This window comes from Rhea americana, unplaced genomic scaffold (assembly GCF_003343005.1).
Source record: "Rhea americana isolate MKP2758 unplaced genomic scaffold, rheAme1 scaffold_63, whole genome shotgun sequence".
Lineage (NCBI taxonomy): Eukaryota > Metazoa > Chordata > Aves > Rheiformes > Rheidae > Rhea > Rhea americana.
The window spans coordinates 396,014-419,274 of record NW_028186790.1 but is presented as its reverse complement, the minus strand read 5'-3'; the positions used below and the strand labels follow the sequence as shown (position 1 = coordinate 419,274).

Genomic DNA, 23,261 nt, shown 5'->3' with positions numbered 1-23,261 from the left:
AAAAAAATTGCATAACTGCCTGCACTTATATTAGTATGCTGGATCTTGATAGTATCTCTTCTACTTTGTGGTGTATATGAAGCTGGTAGTTGCAGAGGAGAGGGATTTGTAGATGCCAGAAAAGGAAGATATTGTGATGAAGAGCCAGCACTCTGCTTCAAAAGTAGAGTTTTGTCCTGGCACTTTGTTTTCAAAAAAACGAACAAAAAAAACCCTTTCATTCGTGTATTCAAAATGTTTGCTGATAAAACTGAACTAAAGTGATTTATATTCTAGATCATAATGTTAATATCCAGGCATTTACTGCTCTCTTGCATGTTTGTTTTGTTTTTCTGTTAAATCTTATTAATAAGTGAACATGATAATATTAATGTGTCAGTAAGTTTAAATGAACAGCATAACATGATTGTGAAGGCTGAGTTCTTGTTTTTATATACATTATGTGGTTAGAGAAAACATAAATTATTTGTAAATTTTCAGTTTATTTGCGTATGTACTGTACTTAAAAAAAGAAATACTTAAATTTTATTCTATATAAGCAATTGTTTTGAATCTATGAGCTTATTTTTTTACACTATTTCACATTCCAGAGCAATAGAAAGTAATTCTATTTGTGTATATAATTATTTATTATATACTATACAGTTTTTGTTTACAAAATATGCAGTAGGATATGATAGGTTGGTTGTGCAAGTCCTAGGAAGGATCTGGCATCATAATTCAAGTATATGTTCACACCTACGTAATGTAAAGAAAATTAGTTGAATTGTCCTGACATAAGAGATGTTGTACAATGTGTTGTAGAATGTAAGCATCACGTTAAATTATGGATAGTTTAAACAAGACAAATGATAGGGAACAAATATAAAGAAAGTAATTTCCCCATACTATGACGAGTGTAGAACAGTGAGGTACAGTCATATATGAATAGTTTTTGTTATGCTCTTACAGGTATAAAGCTAAAATTTGATATAATTAAAATTTCAAAGGATATGTAAAGGATGCTGAATATTGTTTCAGGATTAGAAAAGTAGCTTCTCCCACTGTGTGCCTCTTTAATTACTGTGATTCCATAGTAAAAGAAAACGTAAGTTTTTTGTAGATAAAGCATTGCATTATTTTAAAAATTGGTAAGTATGTAAATAGTCAAAAAAGTGTTACTTATTTTATAGCTTCCTTGCTTAACACATAATACAATTGATGTACTAACAATTTGTTTCTAGATTGTGTGTAGAGTGAAGTAAGGCAGAGAAACTTTTCCAAGAAAAGTGAGAGACGTTGAGATATATAGAACCACAACTAGAATCCTTGAATACCCAATTTCTGCTATTTTGGACCAAATTTGGATAAGTAGGAGTTCGGAGGTGCAGAACAGACAGTAGTCAACTAATGCAGATAGCATCTTTTTGCGCCTTATGTGAAGACAGGAAAACTGCATGAAAGAAGAGACCTTTTCCTTCCTTCCCCCTTTTCTCCTGTGTTCTTTGATTATTCTAGTTTGCAGCTCAACCATCCAGATGTAGGTGTCTGCTTAGGAGCAGCTGAACATCTCTTCAGACTCACTGACCCAGAATGTTTAGAGATGGAGTTTAGTTGCCCAAATACAGGCATTTACAGTCTTTTTAGGTGCTAAAGGTCCTTCACTGGACCTTCAGTAGCCTCTATGGAAGAGTGCTGGCTACCAACAGGTAATATATATCTATCAGTCACACTTGGATGTCTTGGACGTTTCAGACTAAGTGCTTCTGTACTCTACCTCTGTACTCCTCGTCTCTGTCACTGTGTGAAGTAGAAACTTAGAAACCAGTCTCACATGTAGACAGCCACGTTGCAGGTATCCGAGTGGGGAACTGAAGCTCACAATGAGAATTTAAGATACATATTTTCATATGACTTTTGGGGCATTGCATGGGAAAAGCTTAGGCTTTGCTGATCCAGAGGGGCTACGAACCAAATACCTAGCATTCAGTTTTCTGCAGTGGCTATGGTCTTTGTGCATAGGCTAGTAATGGCCACTGCCTATCTCAGATCAAAAGAGCTATTCCACTCCAGCTRAAGGATTGGCAATTAGGAGAGATGTAGTGAGAAAGTTCTATCATTTTGTTGAAAAGATAAATGTTAGAAAGTCTTACGTTATTTTGTATAGTTTATTGGAATGATTCTGTACTCTCAATAGCTTCATTTATGCTAGTAAATTAAACAATGCCAATGTGTGGGTGCTGCACCTTCATCATGTAGACTGTTAAGCCGTTATAATGGTATATAGCACAGCTTTATCCTTGGCCAGATGCCGCTTTACCAAAAAGTCTCAGAAATGGTTCAGGAATTAGGAGGAGCCAAGGCTGTTTCCCAGCAAACAGTGGCTATTCTGTTTTCAGGTACAGGAGAATTTAATAATGTGGCCATGGAGAGACTTGCAGTTGACTCTAGTGCTGAAGAAGAGGAAGTGATGCTATTTAGTTGACTCGGAGGTGGAGTGGAGCCTTCACCAATACAAGTTGTAGAGTGTACAGGATCTGATTTGCCATCTTGGATGCTTGTGCTCACATTGTAGCTAATAYGCTGTGGGAGCGTGACAGTGTATATCCGCATGATGCTTCAAGCCGGTCATTAACTTTTGGATATAAATTTATAGCTTGCAATAGCAAATACCATCTTGGCCTAAGAGTGAGAGATCTTTTATCTATGCCATAATCCTGTCTGTGGTGAAAGGATCAATGTCAAGGAAGAATCCCAACCCAGCCCATTCTCGGTCCAGACTGTTCAGTGTGATGATATTGCAGCTCATCCTAAAATTCTGCGTTAGGGCCTGAACCATGAGTGCAGGTCTTCCTGTTCACTAAACGTTGATAACCYGTTCCTTGTTGGACCTACCTATGAAGATATCATTGCTAGTGGCAATCACTTCCACCAAAAGTCAGGACGAACTGTTTATGGGTTGATTCCTCCTTTGCACACACGCACAGTTCAGTTTTATGTTAGGTTAGGCTTTCTCTAAGGCTTAATTCTCTTGGGATGTGACTTTCAAGTATTACCTGACCAAATTAATGTACTTGTTTTCCTTTAATTCATAGCACTTCCTTCTGTATCTTATCACTAGCATTTGGATTTGAGATAAAAACACCTGTTAGCATTTTCCTTTTAATATAATTATTTGGTAAATTTACATTTTAAGGGGACTTCAAATACAGAATTACTCCTGATTGTGTAGGTGCTATGGCTTCGCCTACTCTGTTTTTAAAATATTCCTACAAACTGGGTTTTCCTCTGTCTTCCTTTAATTTTCTTTTCGTTTTTTCTCGCTATGTGTTTTAGTATACAACCTTGCARCTCTTTTTTCCCTTTAATGAGATTACTTTGATTTATATGCCTTGCACCACACTGAGTGATCTGTTTCCATATGGTACACAGGTGTATTAAACTTGCTTTTATTATTATTTTTTTTTTATTATTTTGCATGAGACCACCTAGTTTGTTGCTTTTTAACTTATTTTCATAACCTTGTAATAAACCACTTTCTTTCAGGTTTTCCTTAGGAGATGCTCGCAGGCCTCTGCATGAAACTGCAATATTGGTGGAAGACATTGTCCACACTCAGCTGATAAATTTGGTAAGAATACAACTGATAAAATAGCCTTTACACTAAAAGCCCCTTGAAGTAATGTAGAATTCATGATCCAGAATCTCATARCGGATCTGTTTTTAAAAACAAATAGCTCCCAGAAACTTAGGATGACTTTCTGCCTTGATCATCTGAAGGAGCCACTACTAGGCTTGCAGGGAGGTGTACACTTTGCTTGTGGCTATATTCTGTATTTGTGTGTTATCTGCAAATCCACCTAACTTGGGGAGTAAAGCTGATCCAATTTTTTGCAAAAAGCTTTGCTTCTTAAAAAAACCCTATACAGTCATCTGAAGACTTAATTCTTCAGATTTTTTAAAAAATTTTTGTGTTGATCTATTAATGTTTTCTTAATATTTATATTCTAATATTTTTCGTATTTAATGTTTTCATTTTGTGTTGAAAATAATGCGGAAAGACTGAATAATTTTACTTACCGAAAGCCAGTGAAAGCAGTTTATGAATAATTTGAAGTTACCGAAAAAACTCCGAGAAGTTTGGCTGTTTTTACTCTCCTCTGTCAAAATCAGTTCTAAAATTTGGACTTCTCCATGGTTTTCAATTTAAATTCAACACTGTGTATTAAGAAATCAGTGGAAATATTTCACATTGCAGAACTTTCCATGACATGAACCTGTAAGCGTATTCAAGTGACGTTTTGCACGTGCAGCAGTACTATTACGCGTCACCTCTAGTTTGGGAAGCATAACAAGTCTTACCTGTTTTTTTCTCAGAGCGATCCTTCAAATGAAATTACTCACATGTATATGTAGATACGCAAATTATACGGAACTAATATTTACAATTGACACGTATTGTAACTAATGTTGWCACTTGATAAGAGCCGGAATCGGCCGCAGCTCTGAGGTTGCAAATTCTGAAATCTTTTCTTTATAATGAGCGCCATCAGAAAGGGTTTGAAATTTAAAGCTCGGTTTTATTAGAACATAAAGAAAAAATAATAAACCCTTTAAAGCAGAGCAAGTTCAGAACGGGGCCGAGCACAGAGAAGAAGGGATTATAAGGACGTCTTGCCCCCGGTTGCCTGCAGACAGGCGCTTTCYGCCGGGTTTGCGCTCAATCCAGTTCGGCGGCTTCCCGAATTGCAGCGACCGCTTCCAAGTCTGGGCCGGTTTCGTCTTCGCCCTTCCCCTAGCAATCACGCGGGGCAGGTTTGGCGTTTTTCCTTTCTTTCCCGGGCTCAGCTTTGATCTTTGATTTGCGTTCGGAGGTGAGGCAACCTGCAACCCCCGGGGGTCTTTTCGCTTAAACCGCGGCTGGGCCCTCGCTTGGGCAGCGGCCCCGAGCCGGGGCTCAGCCCGCGCCGTCCGCCCCCGGCAGCAGCGAGACCGCGGACGGCGCCGCGGATAAACTGCTTTCCTAACCTTTCGCCTCCGGAGCCCGAGGCAGCGCTTGGTTTCCGCAGCGGTGAAAGCGTCTTTAATGGCTCGTTGCTTTGCCCTCTGGCAGCCGCCTGCCGGCACGCTCCAACCGCGCGCTTTCGCGGGCCCTCCGCTTCCGAGMGCCGCTTTTTGCACATTTCCTACCCTTTAACGCTTCGCCTTCTTTCCAAGCTGTTCTTGCGTATGTATATTGAGTTTGCGTTTTAACCGTCGTATGTATCCAGTATCAGGAAAAAGCTATTTTTAGAGCTGAAGCTGGCAGCGGATGTGAATTTATTGCTTGCTGCCTAGATTTGCTCATCTTGCTYGTGCCACCATGTTACATAGTTCTCRTTCTGTAATTTAATGATTTCTCCTCCAAGTTCCCGTCCCTTTTGTCCTCCCTAATACATGTATGAGGCTATACCAAAGAAATTATTTTTGTGCACAAAGTGAAGCTGGCGGGCTGCGTGCGTCMTTGGTAGTAAACATTTGTAAAACGAGGGCATACATGTTGATTAAGTCCAGATTTGAGCTTCTGAATTCAAAAATATGTTGCCAGCTTGATTGCCRTTGATTGGTTGACTTCTGATAACTCGGAGATTTATAGATCCAGCTTCTGATTTTCAAAGCTGATGTGAACGTCGTTAAATCAGGGGCCAGTTTGGACAGATTTATATGGTCGCTGCTTCAGACCCCATGTACTTCATCAAGTCCGGCTGCGGTAGAGGATGACTGCGTTAACAATTCAAAATCTGGGAAAGTATGCTTCTACTGGTCTGTGTCGTGACTTTTGATAGGGCTTTGTGTGTGTTTTGAACAGTATGTAACAGGTTGTATGCTGCTTTAAATTAAGTTACATTTTACTAAATATATATACAAATGAGGAGAAGGAAATGAGCATCTCCAGAGGGTGATTCATATCAGCCTAAAATTAGTTTCTGAGTTAGATGAGATGAAACATCTCCCAAGGAATTTTATTTCCTTAGCTGACTGATAAAGTGCTCCTTTGGTCGCTGGCTGAGATTTGGATGTCAAAAACTTAGATATAAAAGTTAGGAGAGATGAATTGTAARTCAATTGTATCAGAATGCTAACGTCACTTTGAAAAAATTTGGCATCTATTTTAATTTTAAAAAAATGCTTCAGTATTTGCATTGTAAGCAATAAAATACAAAACCTCATAGAATGAAATAGGTCGGCACATTTTTTATTTGAATATAATTTATTTGAAGGGCGCCATGAATTTGCGTTTTATGTTGAAATCAAATTCATTGCTAACTGATGGTATGTATTCAGAAACTGATCTGTATGTATTTATAGTTGTTTTAATATTCACTCTTAAACTGTGTTTATTTATATATACTGAGACTAGAGGTCCCAGTCAAGGTTTTATTGCCATGTATGATTAGGCACACGTAGTAGATATTTTTGTTCCAAAGGAAATTATGCCTACAAAAAAAGTTTCAACGGGGAATGCAAAAAGATGTTAATCAGCAGGGCACAAGCCTTTACTTACCATTCCAATAAGCCTGTTTTCGTTCTTTCTTTCATCATATCCGATACAATTTGCACGTGTAGTAAGAAAGTTCTGTATGCAGCCCATCAGCTTTCTATTTTCAGGCACCTGTTTTAGCTCTGTAATTATATCAGCTGCTTCGCTGCAAATTTCCACTGCCTGAAGTCAAGTTGGAAACTTGTAATTCGTGTTTCTTTACACAAAGATTGCATTCTTTGTAACCCYCTCTATTTTTGGTAAAGCTAGAAAAGCAAACTTCTAAAATTCTTAAGAAATAAATTGCTATTTAAGTAGGTATTAATATGAACCGTATTGTACAAGTGCAAGTGAAACCAGAGAACTATGAATAGAGGCATTGGATGAAGCAGTGCTTAGGGCCGCTTCTTTGGGGCTTTTTATAGGAAGACCTAGAGGATGATGAGTTAAGACCTCAGTTCTCTCTCTTTGTCCTTCACTGAATCGGAGCTTGGCATGTCTTCGCTGTCCGGTCCACGCAGGTGGTACAGGGCAGCAAGGGAGCAGCTAGTCGAAATGGAGGGTAGCRTAGAGCACCAACCTGTAAAATGCAGGTGTGCGTTTAGCATCTTCCGTAGTTCCAGTTACGTATTAGTCGTAAGAAAGAATTGCTGTGGGAAAGGGAACAGAGATGGAAAGGGAGAATTAGGAAACAAGGACTTGCGGTCCTTGTACAAGGACTTGTGGTTAACTTCCCTGTATTATTTGTGGATATATGTACTGTGCAGTGCTCTTCACTCATTATTTTTTTACTGGCTTTTGTTTTTTCCCAGGTATTACTGTCTTTCATATGGATTATACGTATGAAAGTATGGTGTGTTTGCACCTATCAGTGAGATCACTGGGAGCTCTTTAGCTGAGCAGACTTTAAACATCTTGACTTCATGTGCTGGATCTTACAGGGATGACCTGATCTTTGTAAATGATGAGAAATAGGAGATGCACACACATCTAGTATCTCTAGATAGTTGAATATCTCTATCCAGAATTTCGGTAATGCTGACATTGAAAAAGGGGTGGATCATAGGAAAATGTAGTATTATTTGACTAAAGTTAACAACTAAAGATTTCTCATTATCTTCTCTTGATAGGGTCGTATCTCCATGCTGGTGATATGAGGTGTTATGTTCAATCACTGGTAGACAATAAGATCATGATGTTCTACATAAATCGAAAAGGTTGTTAAGGAGGTACTTTCCTTGTGCTGGGAAAGTATTAGCTGGATGTTCCGAATTAGGGTCAGCTAGCAGCAGTTTATTCCCCGAGCATATTGAGTATGATAGTAGTAGTACACAGAGTTCAGTTTAACACCAAGTCTGAACCTCAGACCTTTTTTCTACATATTGAATGGCTTCTGGGAAGAGAATAGATWTATTTTTCCTCACTGAAAGACATTGTAGCAGTATCAAAGAGTTCAACGAGGGGGGCATGAATCATTACACATACGCCTACCAAAAATACAAGTGTACTTAGAGGCAACAAAGCTCAGGAGTCATCAGGTACTAGTGAGTAACCGTGAAAGACTGGCTGCTCATTGCAACAGCCTTGGACTACATCCTTTAAATGTTTTCCCTGCTGGAATTCGTTGTACACTGTGATAATTCATTACTGAGACTGTCCTAAACGATAGAATTCATATTAATTGAGTTGTGGTTTACGCCTTGTCAGCTGAAGTGTGTTTGCTAGAAGATGGACCTCTGATCTCTTCAATTGGTGTCAAATGATTTAAGTCAAACCCACTCAGTTGGTTTTGCAGACTGCTGCAGTGTCGACTCTGGTATGCGAGCTCTCCAAACATTCAGGAAGATATCCGTGCCCGAGAGAGCTTGCTTTTTCCATGAGGTGAGGAGCAATAAGAAAAAAATATAACTTAGATTGCCCCAGAATCTCATGGTACAGGATATCTGTGGTTAATTTTCTCTTTCTTTTTTTGTCTCATTCATTTTTATATTCCTATGGAAGAAATTAATTTCATATAAATTGTGCTACTCTCTTGTAATTATTAGCCTTCTACTTTTGCTTCCTTTTTAGGATTGTATTTTGGGTCTCATGTAACATATATGCATACATGAACACTTTGCATGTACGTATAGGCCATTTTTCTTTTGTCTGTTYTATTATTGGAAATTAATTGGCTTTTACACAGATAATCTAGTAAGTTTGGTCTCAAGCAAAGCACGTAACACAGCTCAGCAGATGAATAATCTGYGCTGAAATATGTAGAATTCTTTTAAACTATGGAAGTAATTAATAGATTTAATCTCACTTACAGTGACATACAGTGGTTCAGCAGTACTTCAGATCCTTAACAAGTCTGTGATAAGTCTGTCCTGTGCTGTAAATTGTTTTTATAATAAGGACTTAAAGATTGGGTAGTCAATTGCCACGACTAGAAGAAGGCTGGAAAGACAGAAAAAAAAGTAAAATAATAGATTTACTGATATGAAATGTACTTTATCATAATTGATATGAATTTTATATTTTCAAAATGCCCAGCATTTTCTGAATGAACTTGATGTGCTTTTGTTGCTTCCCAGTTTTACTCCTTCAACTGCTAACCATTCTAGTTTGAAAAGAAGACACAGAAGTAGAGGAAGGAAAATCTGCTTTCACTCACACATCCAGAGAAAAAGACAATAGTGAGAATGGGAGAGAATTTGGGAAAATGAGAATTTAAATAGAAAGAAGGAGAGAACTTTTCTTGGTTCTTTATATCCTACTCCAACAGCTTTTTTCATTCACCAGCTGCATTAGTGATTTTAATGTAAGTAACCTCTATGCCTCTATGCTGTGCTGGAATCATGCAGTTTCAAGTTTGTCTACTGCCTTTTCAAACTGTTGGCCTTGTAACCTTATACACTTAATTGTAGAATTTTTGACATTCCTTTTTAGGGAAAAAAACCCTTGAAAACAGCACATTCATTAGCAGAAATTGCCCAGTGATATAAACAAACAGTGTGAAGCACTGTTCACTCTTGATCACAAAGTTATATGCAACTGTCACTTATGCCACCCTGGCAAGGRGGAAAGTCCTTGTTTTATGAGTCTGTTTTAAAACAGTAATAAAGTTTCCTGTGCAGGACATTAATTAGAGGGGTTATCAAAATAAGACAAACTAATATAATTTGTGATTGTACAAAATAAAGGAAGTTGYGGGTACCACAGGGACCTCATGAATCACAGGATGGAAACAATCTTCTGGCTAACTAAACATTCAGACTTTGTACTGAGTCGCAGAGTATATATACAACTCGGCAAACCGGAACACACTGTGTGTTTACATGCATGGGAGAGAGGAGTTCACAAAAACCATCTGGGAAAAAGCCTCGGACTGTATGGTCTGCTCCTACTGTAGAGTAAATTAAACAACGTACGTACAGTCGCAGCAAATACATGGCACACCTGCCCTGGAAGAAATCAAACTGGAAAATAAGTCTAAAACCCAAAGAACTCCACGAGTACCGGCAAATTAGCGCTTCTCATGTGTGATGAAAGAAAAAGCAAAGGGACTTTATCTCTACTAAGCGGTTGCTAACTGTAAAGTGTGTGCACATCATTTGAATGCGTTCATCATTTAGATTCTGTTATTGCGTTACTAGGACGAAATTTAGGGTTTTGTTTCCCCTTCTCCTTTTTACGGGGAATTCCACCTTTAACAAATTGTTCTGGTTGATGTTCTCAAAATTAGTTTTTCACAAAGGCAGCCTAGTGAAACAAGCTTCCTGTTCCCCAAAACCCGGTTTGCCAACACCCTGAGCTTGCGTTGCAGTTCTTAGACACCGTGCGAGTTTCTGTAGCTGCTCAATTTCTTCTTTGAGATTTCCCAAGTTTTGCTTTTCTAATATTTTATCATTGGCAAGCGCTTGACTTCAGATTACTTGTTCAAATGGAAAGCATTTCCTCTTTAATACATTAGTGTATCATAAAAAATCTCTTACAAAGACATTTTATGGAAAATTAAAATTGAGGAACTCCTGTCTGACTTGTTATGAAGACTTGCCTTTTTCATCTTTAACGAATTTGAAAAATGCTGTCTTGAGTTTTGTGCTGTTACATTAGCTGTTACCATTTACCTAATTCAAATGTATTTATTCTAAAGCACAGAAATTACTTCATTTTTTAATGGCAATATTCTAGTTACTTTCCCTCCCAAAAGCGTAGATGTGCTGCACGTAGATTTTTCACATTCAGCCAAGCAAAATGGAAGAGGACAAATTTGCAGTTCAAGGGGCTATTTTTTTTTTGTCTAATCCCACTCTGTTTTTATTATTATTATTATTATTGTAGCAAGAACTGCTTAATATCAGAGGCCTGGTAAACATATTTTGGGGCATAGATATTCTTTCTACCCAAAAAAACAAATGCAGAGTTTGTAGGACTCCAGGAGTCCGCTTTCATGATTCTTGGGCCACCTCAATCAGTGCACATGACTCTCGGGTCATGCAGCTTTGTGGTATGGTATTCCTGCCTTATTTATTTCAGAAGATGCATTATAAATTAGAAAATGGATTTCAGGAAGAGAAAATAAAGCTTCTTTTGAATTCTAACCTGTTGCATGCTGATCATACATAAAGGCAAGTGAGGACAAAACATAACGCCTCTTCATTTCTTTTGGAGACTAAGAAGATAAACTATCATTTGGGAAGGACTTAGATTCTAATATGAAGAGCCCTACAGAAAAAAAAGCCAGAAGGAAATGAATAATTGTATCCACATAATCATAGCCACATGTTTGATAATGAGGAGTAAAAACAAACTGTTGACTGGATTGAATGGAAAAAGCAATGGGATCAATAGTTAAGGACTGTCTCATAACACTTGTAAAATAGAAGGATTGAAGGTAGCGCAGGCAGCTATGATCCTGGTATTTAGGCCTTTTACAGCATTCATATAGTTTTATGTGTGTTGTACGTGTATGTGTTTATATATGTCTACATATACATGTCTGTTTTTTTCACTCTTAACCTATCAGATCCCTGTTTTGGCTGTTCAGCTAAATGAATTGAATATGTATGACATTTCACTCACGGGATCTTTGGAAGCAGTTGTGTTCTTCAATATACATATACTCAATTGCCTTGGCTTTGGGGGCTTTTCTGAATGAAGTGATAAGCTGATCTCAGTTTGAGCTTCCAAAATACAAATGCATSCTCTATTTATTTTTTAATATCTATTGCAAGAGGTACAGCACAGATTGATAGCTATAGAAATCTTGGATTAGCTGTGATATTCAGTGTGCAGATACTGTCTACGGGGTATTGGCTACTGCTACTGATATCACTTAACAATTTTTCTTGAACTATATGGAATCCARGTGATTAGCTCTTTTGAAGAAAAAAATCCAAGAAAGTTAAGAAATTGAAGAGTAGTCATTAGATTGTTATTGCACAACCTAGTGTACTCTGGTAAATCAACATTTTGTCGATGGTTTTACTCTCTAGTCTCCTTTAATGAAAATGGTTATGATYCAAAGGGTTTTTGCTGAGGTCTTTTCTGATGTAGGTTTAAAAATGTACGACTCGCATCAKTCAGCTTTTTCTGGGTTGAAATGAAGGAGCAGTGCTTCAGTCTGTAAACAATTATGATTACATCCCAAACTTTGAAAGTCTAATGAAAAACTGTGAAATTAAGGGTTTTGTCATTCTCTGACTTAGTTATATAAGGTAAATTGAATATTATAAATGCATGAGTGCATGGGTATGTGTGTAATTATGCACACAATGATCCATCTCATCTAGTCTTCTGATTCTGGCGGCAAGTAGCCGGTGAGACACTCTAAATGAAAAGAACCCAGAGTTTATCAACAGCACGCAACACGTGGGTATTTTATTAGGGAGATGGACCTCAGGCCAGTTTGCAAGAGCATTTATGTGTCTTTGAAATCAGCTCCAAAGTCAGACAAGCAAATTTCGTCTCCTGAGAAAGTAGTTGTTTAACATTGTGCTGTCCAGTTAAAATGAGGACTTCTGAAGTGGAGTGAGATGCGTTTCACCTCCGACTTTTGACACAGGCTTTATTTTCGGCTATTTTGCTGTTCATTGATTCTGTCAAACAGAACTGTAATCTTTAAATTGCGAGTGACACAAACTAATTTATGGTTATCTGTGGCAAAAGAAGTCATATTAAATTCTGCATGGTCTTTAAGTGAAACTTATAAACCTTAAAGGTCATCTCAGAGTGTTTAACAGAGCAAATTCATTGTAGTTTTTAAATCACCTTATCTGATTTCAAGCAAACCTGATAGTTTCAGAATAACTTTTTTTAGGAAGATTGGCTTGTTAACAGTATTATGTAGTTACAAGGAAATGTGGTCACAGCTGGTTCTGGTTTCTTAGCTAATCCACCTGATTGGAAACAACAGGTTTTTGATATTTTTCCATTTCTTACACTGACACCTAGTGTTCAGTGTTCTTGAATTTTTCTAATACTGCACTTTGTTCTTAATAGATAACTGCCAATACTGAAATTTTACACCTTTGTCAAAATAAGTCTTCTATCTCTGTCCTTCTTCAAAAGGAAGCAAGAACTGGAGGCAAAAGTCCTATCGTGATTTAAGAAAACCCTTACTTTGGAAACACAAATAGTACGGCGCTATTTGAAGACGTGGCAAAAGCTATTTTACATCTTTGAAGTGCTGTAACATTTGTTTTTGTGATATTTAAATGCTTTAGTTTTGGCAATACAACTCTTTTGTGTCTGCAAGTGTCACTGACCAACCAAAACTGTGATAACAGGAACTCTGATATCAGAATTTATTTAATTGTGGGGAAAATCAATGCTTTTCATTTCTGTGTTCTCTCTTCAAGCCACAAGTTTAACCTGATAGAAGTGTTGTGGCAGCCCAGTCCTTGAGTGGACAGAAAATAAATTATACACAAAAGCAAGCAGAAACCATTTTTTCTTGTCTCAGACTTGCAAATAAATGCAGCAATCAAAATATAGATTGCAGCCAGTTTCTGACGCTGATGACAACCGAAAGAACAAAACTTACACTTTAACTCTTATACCTGTTATTTTGCTCTGTTAATTGAAAATCTTTTTGACTATATATTCAGCATATCGGGGGTTATATTGTGCATTTTGTGTAGCTCTACCCAAAATTATCACTGAGTTTTTGTGTTTTGTTGATGAGTTCTATAGAAAGGTGAAAAATATGCAGTCATAGAAAATGCATTTGATATTTATTAATGAAGATCCTGGATTTGATCAGTTTTCCCTTTTTGTTTTCACAACCGTTCCTGTAAGTGCCCCCAAAAGCAGCCTTTCTGCACCACGTTTCCTGTACCRTTACTGCCTTGTCTTCTCAGAAAACCAGGTGGCAGTGATAATTCACTGCATACCCGCCTAGATGATAGTCTTCTTTTGAGGAAGCACTTGATTCTTACCCATTTTCTTAACAGGCCAGAATGTGGCCATAAAAAACATCTTTTCAGATAAACTTCGATAAACAATTTAGCCAGATGTCAGCRTTTAATTGTGCTGCTTAGGCTGAAGCTTTCCTCGGGAAGATGACTTTTTCCTTCCAGACCTGTGCTCTGCACAATCTGTTCCTATAGAGATTCTTACCCTATTAAAACCCCAACTAAAGAAAAATTAATCAGCATTAATCAGGATGGTGACTGGTATAGGTGATGGAGAAAGTGGCTTGGTCGGAGGAGGGCAGAAGGAAGTCAGTTTGAGAAAACATCTTGGGAACTCTGTACCAACTGATATAGCAGTGATCCTTACAAAAAGCATATGCTTCRCAGTCATTCCTGCTCAGCTGAATTATTTTCAATGATGTGATTATTAAATATGGAAGACTACATATTCACMATAGTTGTCTCTGCGATTTACTTAGACATCCCCAGACTCGGAGATTTCTGTTTTTGTACACTCATCCTTTAAATTCCAACATATAATCTGCCAAATTAGACTGTCTATTTTCTTGTATCTTGGATACTGATGTTGTATTTTCTCTGTATTTGAATGACATATTGGAAACCTTACTGCATAGTTCTCTCTCATTGGTTTATATTCCTGTGAACTGRCCATATTATGCTTATCAGAGAAATAATCAGGGTCAACAAAGAGAAATGGTGCTTGTAGGATATAATTTATTTGACTACTTTTAGGCATTTCTTTTCAGGAAGAGGTGAATTTGGACCCAGAACAGCWATTTGTCTCTGCTGACAGGATGCCTTGGGTGACCAGCTTGAATGTAGACATCTGTGTTCAGTCAGATGACTCCAACCTGAGAGTGATAGAGMCCCTAGGACAAAAGGCCTGGAGCAGCTGGAGAAACAGGAGCAGAATGAGAACTTCTGTGATGTTAAAAGGAGATGATAACAGCATGAAATGCAGCAGAGAACTTGAAGAAGGTAAAGACACGTGGAGGCCCTGGTCTTTGGCCTAGAAGAGGCACAGTGTGTCCCATATATGAATAGCTTCAAAAGAGTGGGTTTGTGACAAATCAGATTGGAGCTGATCCAAAACTGAGTTGGAAGAGGGGAAGTCTGTGTATTAGCTGARAACAGCGTAGTCTATGTTTTTTAAYRGACAAAGAGAGGGAAAGAAATGTGAAAAGATTTGGGATGGCAGGTTGGGTTGAGATATGGAATCTTTTTAAAGAGACTAGAGACTGAGGACATCTGTATGCTTTGAGTGAAAGTACTAGAGAGCAATGAAGAATTGAAAATTAAGTAGGCAGGATGTAGGCTGGGAAAAAAAAGCTGGAGTAGTTAAAGATGAGAAGGTGTCCAGGAAAGAAAACTAGGAGGCAACTTTGTGGGAATGCATATGTTCCCTGTTGTAGGAAAAAAAAAAAAGAAAAAAGAAAAAAAAAACAAGTGAAAAGAGGAAAAGAGGAGCCAGGGTTGCAAATAATGTATGGAGAGCTTGAGATTCAGCAAAGAKTTTTAATGAAAGATGCAATCACAACTGTGAAAGGAGTTTGGAAGGAAATCCCATGACCCTCTCCCAATATGTTCAAGAGCAAGAGGACAGGGATAATTGAAATTTATTCTAAATCTGCATATCTGTGGGCCACATGAAGAAAAAGAGGAGTTTTTGTGAGTGAGTGAGTAGAGTGGAGAGAACAGTTACAGAGTCTGCTAACTTGAGAGAGAGAAGAGATTTGAAAGAAAAGTGTTGGTCAGTGGAAAGGAGCTTGCAGGTCAGGTTTGGAGAATGAATTTGGAAAGTAAAGTAAAGGAATCTAAGGGCTGATGACAAGGAAGCCATTAAAAAACTGGGAAAGGAATGAAAATGGGCAGACAGGTTGCCCCCAAATTGAATCTCATACAATATGAATCWCACTAACTTTCAAATTCCTGTTTCAAATTCCTGAAACATAAGACTTCATGTCTGCAATTCTTGAACGTGTCTTTATGTTGCTTGCCATTTTCTTCTTACGTGCTGCCATTGCCATGCCGTATTAGAAAAAAATATGGATCACTGTACTGGTTGAGGAATTCAGGTACAAAGATGACTAAGTGGATTTTCCCAATGTCATGTAATGAATGAGTGGCAGAGCTGAAAAAAGTTGACTAGTAGTTGAGAGAAAAGCTGTGCAAAGCTATTTTATATTGACGGTCTATGTCTCAGCCAATTAGATTTTTATTTGACAATCCAAAGGTGTAATAACTTTTATTGTAAGAGGAAGAAAAATGCACCAAGACTAATAAATAACGGAGGACCTACTAGGAGMATGCATATATGTGTATCCTGTTCCCATGTATGTACAAGCTTAATTATGTCTCTCTTAATTTTGCCTTTTGATTCAACTGGATTGTCAGGTAATCGTCCTGTTGGAAGAASAGAGGAGGATAACATTTCAAATAACTTTGCTAATCTCTTCTGGCTGTTAAAAGAAAAGATTTATTGGTATCAAATTTTATTGCATTCTTAGAGTTCACGAATGGATTGGCTGCTCCGTTTAGCTTACTTGTCTCTTCCAGTTAGGAACCCAAGCGCAGCAGAAGAAAGGCATCATGTTGGAGCTGACATGCAGCAAGTGAGGGAAAGTTCACTTGGCTTTTTCTCCCAGCACCAGGTGCAAAAGTTGGCTAAAAGTGCTGTGGCAGGCAGTTATTTTAAAGCAGTTTCTGGTTTAGTGTTTTATCAAGCCCAGGAGTAAAATATTCTGCAACTACTGCAGTTTCACAAAGCTACTTTTTAAGGTAGAACTCTGAATTGTTTCACTAATTAAAATGGCCCCGCACCAGCATTAATCATGCAGTAACAGTTAATGAGAGGGTTTGTGGGATTTATGGAGGGCCGTATGAAATATTTGAAAAGTGTGTGTCATTTCTTTGTTTAATGCGGCTTGTACTGTCTGCATGTACTCAAGGTTCTTGAAAACTTGAGACTATTTTGTGATTTGCTGCATCCCTGCTTATAAATGATGGAATAGGTGCATTCATTTTGGGGGAAGAGAAGAAAAAGCTCTGACAGTATCTTGCCTAGTGGCTCGACTTAAGCTAGTTGTTTTTTTCTTGAATAGCTGCTGCATACAGCTTCACGTTATGCATTGAAATAGTGATTCTCTATGCTGTAGTTTTCTCCGAGTGGGAAGGTGGTGGCTCGACGATGACATAAACTGCAGAAGTGTAGTGTTCAAGTGGTTTGGGTGTGGGATTGCCAAATAACACAGTTTGGGTTTGTTTTCATTTTATTACACCAATTCTCTTCCCCAGATGCCTGGGATTTTTKTGGTGCCCGCTTTGCCTTTGATTCTTACTTTGTATAACTAACGAGACTTCTTTTTTATTAGTCATCCCCCTCTGAGTAGCGTTTTTACGCAGCACTATTGTCTTCAAAGCACATCACAAATAATAACTAGTTGATCCTCATAGTAATCCTGARAGAACTGCACTATCATTATTGTTTGCATGCGGAAAGTGAGCTGAATTACTTGCCTAAGATTGTGTAATGKTTTTGATACATGTATTGGGACCTGGTGCATCCTGCATCTGCGCTACCCAAGCTGATCTTCTTGCCTCTGAACACRTTGAGTTTGTGGAACCCCAGTTATAAATTGAGCGCTTCTTGTTGGTTAATGCCATGTTTTTACCTTGCTTGCTCTGAAATTTAAAACTTGAACTTTGAAGAACAACTATGCTGGAAGGAGCCTCAAGAGGTCATCTGAGCCATATCTCTGATCCTGAACTGACTTTGGACTTTGTTCAGGAAAGCTCTTTTTCATATATGTGTATATTTATATGTACGTATATATATGTATATGATAATATATAAACTGATTATGTGTGTGTGTATGTGTCTGTATATATATACACACACATACAATACCAGTTTTTGAATCAAGTCCCATATTTGGAAAACCTATGGATGATAAATGCTTAGTTTGATGTAAAGTACCCAAAATTGCTTTGAAATGCTTTCACGGATTATCTTGATGGATATTGCTTTGGGAAGAACTAGTACTACAAAGACCTTTCTACTGGGAAAGGTGACCTTGCTAAATCGAGTGTTGTGACTTTGGGAAGTATTGCTCCTTTTCATTTTTTGTTTGTTTTCTGATGGGCCTGTAGTAATAAATCTGTTCACTGCCTCAGATGAGGTCCTGTTCTTGCTCCTATAACAAACCCTCAGATATCTTGACAGTTCTTGGCTTGTGCATCTGTAAACTGCAACTTTATGGAAGCAGAATGAAATGAAGTGTTCTCTAATATGTCACAAATCATTGTTAAAACTGGAAATCCAGTCTGACACTGTGATCTTGATTTGTATAGTTTGCCTACCCTTTTTTCATTCCTGCAAAGCAGTGTATGTATTTGAAGACTGGAGTTTCAGCCAGGATTTTTGGTCTTTTAACTGTGAATTTCCTTCCTTTAACAGGTTTAAAGCAAGCCTTTCAGATTGCTTCAGTATAGCTTTTAGTGCTTGAATTTCTTTCCTTTGTGTTCAGTTTGGTCCTTTTCCAATATATATACTTATGTTTGAAACTCCTCCATTTTTTTTATGTATTGGAGCTGTTACAATAGAAGGTGGTGGCATTTCTGTTATATYAATGTTGCAGTTGATTCAAATGATGCATGATTTTGAACTCAATCAAATACTACAACTTCAAAGTTCAAGCACGTGCTCAGACATTACAGAGTTCATGTCCTGGAGGTCCCTGTAATTACTGCGTCTGCCTGGAGAACAAGACTTCCATTTCCTGAAAAATGTAGAGATTTTGACATTTGTTTTATTTTTTTCATCAGCACAAAGACAAAACCTTTAAAAATTTTTATATAAATCTTCTGAGATGAAGAGAAATCTAATCTAGCCAGTAATCCGGTAGTAGGACAATAACTTTGCAAAGCAAAGCTGAACGTTCAATTCTTTTCTTGTCAGAAGAACTTAAACCTGACACTATGTCCTGTATGCTGAGTAATTACCGTAAGATAGGACTGATGAATAAATCTTTTGATGTCATTTTTTCTTTCTGTGCTTTTAACGGAACTATGGACCTGTGACATATTTATCAATATCTGTATCCAAAGCCTTTGGTTCCAATGAATGCGTTTTTTCCGATGAAAAATACTGCATTTAAAGATACTCACCAGTGCTCATGATCAAATTATTCATATATCTCACACGTGCATTTAATACAAAATAATACTTAATAGTAATTAATACTTAATAGTAATTATATGCTGTTCAGAAATTCTAATTATTTTTTTTATTTAGCTATAGCTAGAGGAACTCATAAAAGCTTGACCACTTAGGGCTTACTCATTTTTAAATGGAATATCTTATCTATTTCATTAATTATTATTACCTCATGACTTCTCTTATTTACAAAAAACCACTTTTAACCTTCTGCAAAAGCATCTGAGTCACACATTAGTATCAGTTCAGCACAGTATTATCTGAACAGATTAGATGATTCAACATTAGAAATGTCTATTGGTAGCTTGATCTAGTAATGGCATTTCTTTTCTTACTAGATAAAAATCATTGATGCTCGTTACAGGTAGATTTAAAAAACTACGCTTCACTGTTTAAAGAGATGCACCTCTTCCCTCAATTTGCATAGTTTCATATTAGCACTGCTTTTGCAAAAGTCAGTTTAGACRAAGCTTAATCGAAACAATTTGTCTGAAGGAAAAATATGAATAAATGGAAAAAATKAATGTTTCTTTTCAAATAACAGTGGAGTTGTTGCATCAGTACAACAGTTTGTTTGCATGTGGAGTCTATCACAGTTCTCTACTATCTTCTATGTTTTTTTGGCCTCATCTCCATTCCATAAATGATGTCAGTCTTAAGACACCATTTCAATRAAGGTAGATATTGAAAAGCTTATTTTCTCCTATGCATCCTTATGAAGGAAAGGCATTTGGTTTAATTCCCAAAACTAAATGTGATCCTCTTTCAAAGTCTTGTCAAACTCTTCATCTGTTCTAGTAGCCACAAAAACAAACGTACATGGTAGCTGAATTTCTGAGAGTATTTCTATTCACATTGCGYGGTGTGCTTGTGTGTCTGTCAGCCGTTCGCTCTCTCTCATCCCAGTCTGTAAGCTCTTTGTGACAGTATCTTTCTTTTTTACATGATTATGTGACAGCCTGTGACCCAATAGTATCAGTAATATATTGCTGCATGCGACCTTTGTATCAAATAATAAGGAAGAAATTTAACAGTTAAAAGAAAAATGAAATATATATAAAAGATTAATACCTCTGGAAGTATCAGAATTCCAAATTAAGGAAGTCAGATGACTCTAAGTGGGGTGATATTTGGGTCTACACATGGTCTAGCTGTGTACACCCGATACAGCTGTGATTGGCAGGAGTGTGAGTGCTTGAAGCAGCTGCCCAAACGCATGGTAATGAAGGTTTTRCATCTCACCATTATGCATTTCCTATGTCTAATATGTATATTTGTGGTCATGAAAATATATCCACACCTGTTGTGGAGAGCAGAAATGGACTATTTGTTGTTCTTAGATTTAATTATTAATTTCGCTCTTATTTGGTAACTTCAGTTCCTGCAGACACTGCAGCCCTGTGCCCACAAGATGAGTAAGTATTTTATGTCTAGTAGCATTTCCATATCATACACTTCTTTATCAGATAATTTGAGTTATTTTATGAGCAGTTAGGCCTTACAGCAATTAATCTAACAAGGATTTAACGTTACACAAAAACTATAGATATGGTGTAGTTTTTGAAGATTGTTACCATGAAGTTTACATTTCATATTTCGAGGGAAATGTAATACAGTGGATGCAGTGCATTTCATTAGTGCTGGAGACAGCAGGAGGCTATTTTCTGGAAGTCAGTAGAAACATGCCCATCTCATTGAAAAGTAGCCTAGATCTTGCTAGATTCCTTACTTCTAAGCAATTGCAGTGGGAGGATGTTGATCTTAACCCATCACAAGCCCTTTCACATCTAAATTTTTATTAAACTTTCAACTGTTTTAGTAAAACGAGTATGGGAGACAGAACTGTGTTCTTACGTGAGAACTGGTACCATTCTCAGATGCAGGAGACCTTTTGGTGGGTACGTTAGATGTACTGGAACCCACAACCAATCGCTTAAGATGTGTGTGAACACTGTAAGGCAGTCTTGAGTCAACCCAAGATCACTGAATTACGTGAACTCTTTCTGCCTCTGTTGCTAACGGTAGACTAGCAATCGAAATGAATTCCAAAAATGATCTCTGTTCTGACCTGTCAGTGCTGGCCCACTGGATGGACTCAAGGTTGTGTAATGATCTGTAAATGCTGTTTTGCAGAGACTCTGAACTCATCTGTTCTTATAATGATGTCAGGATTCTTTTTGGAAAGATCTAGTTGTGAAATGGATAAACGTAGTCTTTATGCCTGGTTATCCTCCGAAAATGTTGTTGTGTCAGAGGCTGGCATCCTGCGAGCTTGGAYTGATGATTACAGCGGAGTTTGGCAGATGGGCTGGAGGAAGCGGTTTTGGAATCAGATACTTTACATACTAGATGACAGATGAGGGCATGCATGATTTCATAACGCATTGGCACTGTGAAAAATAAGGTAGGTAGATAAGGTAGGATTGAACTCCCTATTCAGACTCCTAAATTTAGGTGCCTCTGTGCATGTGTCTGTATGTGTGCTAGGTGTCTGAGTACCCACTGTAGTCAATGGAGCTGAATCAACAGCTCAACTCACTCTAAATTAAACATCYACTGCCTAATTACTTGAATAGCCTCCAGACTCCTTTTGTTATTTTGACTAGATTTCTTCTGACTCTAATGGGAGCTTAGACAYGTAGCATGTGTGAACACACATAATTATAGGTGTCAGTCTCCAACTGAATTCCATCTCAGAATTCCCATTGCAAACTTCTGTGCAGTAGAAGTGTGTGTTGAGTTGTTACTTCTTCATTCTTGGGCTTTTTATGTATCTGTATATGTTGCTGCTATTGTTACTGAGCAAAGCCTTATTTCAGTCCTGTGAAACAAGCAGTAGTCATTCCCTTATTTTTACAAATAAATGAGAGAATTCAATGTGACTTCACAGTGGAAGAAAAGCAGAATTTCTAGTATGTCATCTCTTCCTCCCAGCTAAGTTGTCTTTCAGACAAGACCTGAGTGTAGATGCATGTACCTGAGATAGTTATTTATGCTAACCTTATTGTCAGTAAGGTGTCAGTCTCCTCTCGTCATGARGTAAATATCAAACTTAGTTACTCCATAAAAGCGCATATTTCTGTTCTCTCAACACATGAACTCAGGTATTTTAGAAAGAGAAAGCTGAGTGAGGAGTGATGAGTTACGATGACTCACACCGATTAAGTTAAACCTGCAGATTTGACTGTGTTCCCTGTAATTACTGCTCTAATTACAGTCTTGTTCGTGTATTTTCAGTTAACGAATCATAAGATGACATGCATAAGCAKTGCCAAGTGCCCGTGTATTAACCTTGAGCTGCGCTGCCTTAGCTTAGTAGCTTGGTTGTGTGTGTGCAGAGTCATTCTCGCTCATAATCTCCTTCAGATGCAGTGAACAGCAAATCCTCTTGTGCAAATGCGGTCTCAACAGCGGGCCATAGTGCTCTCTTCCGTAGTCTAGTTCGTAGCTCCTGGTTAGAGCTATCCTGACAGATCGGAGAGTTCATAGGATCAGAATCAGTAAGGTTAGAAGGGACCTCCGAAGATCATCTAATCCAGAGTTGTGTTTGAGGAGGAGGGGATTGAGCTTGTCTCTTCTGGCTGTGGTCCCCAGGTGACAATGCTTGAGGAAGTCACTGCCATCYATTTTTTTAGCTCTGGAGATACTTTTTTAATTCAAGGGATGCTATGTGTTGAGATTTGCGCAGAACTCAGAGCTTTCAATGAATATTGGGGATATCGAGAGGATTAAGTCCTCCTGGGGAGAAAGGTGGGAGGTGACAGGCRTGATCCTGAGCATTTTGGTCCTGCTAAAATGATGTCACCGTGGTGGACAATTCTAGGCACRCTCCTAAAATGCAGTGGCCATCCCTGGCAAAAATTAAGTGCTTAAATTCCTCCTAAGCTTCCCTTGAGGAACACTGAGACTTTCAAGCATTTGGGCAAAGTCCTTATGTTAAACAGAGGATAGTCTCTTGCCTGAGTTGTCTCYGCAGAGTGACTGAGTGAGGTTTTATATTTCCTTCCTTTGCTAGAGTCACCAGAGCAAAGAAAGATGTGATTCCCTTCTGCGTCAACTCGTGGAGTTTCTGGGTATTTTGTGGGAAGTTGRCTGTGGCTTTTCCCTTTCTAAGGAGATAATACTG

General features: G+C 37.9%; 1 protein-coding gene across 7 annotated transcripts in view; it reads left to right on the top strand.

Moving 5' to 3' along the window:
- The window catches only part of SUPT3H (SPT3 homolog, SAGA and STAGA complex component), a 295,229-nt gene that overhangs the window by 145,408 nt on the left and 126,560 nt on the right, over positions 1 to 23,261 (top strand). For all 7 annotated transcript variants that reach the window (XR_014897737.1, XM_085320407.1, XM_085320406.1 and 4 more), the window contains exon 3: positions 3,526 to 3,610. Coding sequence is in view for 6 of the 7 variants with exons in the window: in XM_085320407.1 (XP_085176533.1) it covers positions 3,526 to 3,610 (85 nt within the window). In the remaining variant the exon portion in view is untranslated. The remainder of the gene's footprint in view (positions 1 to 3,525; positions 3,611 to 23,261) is intronic.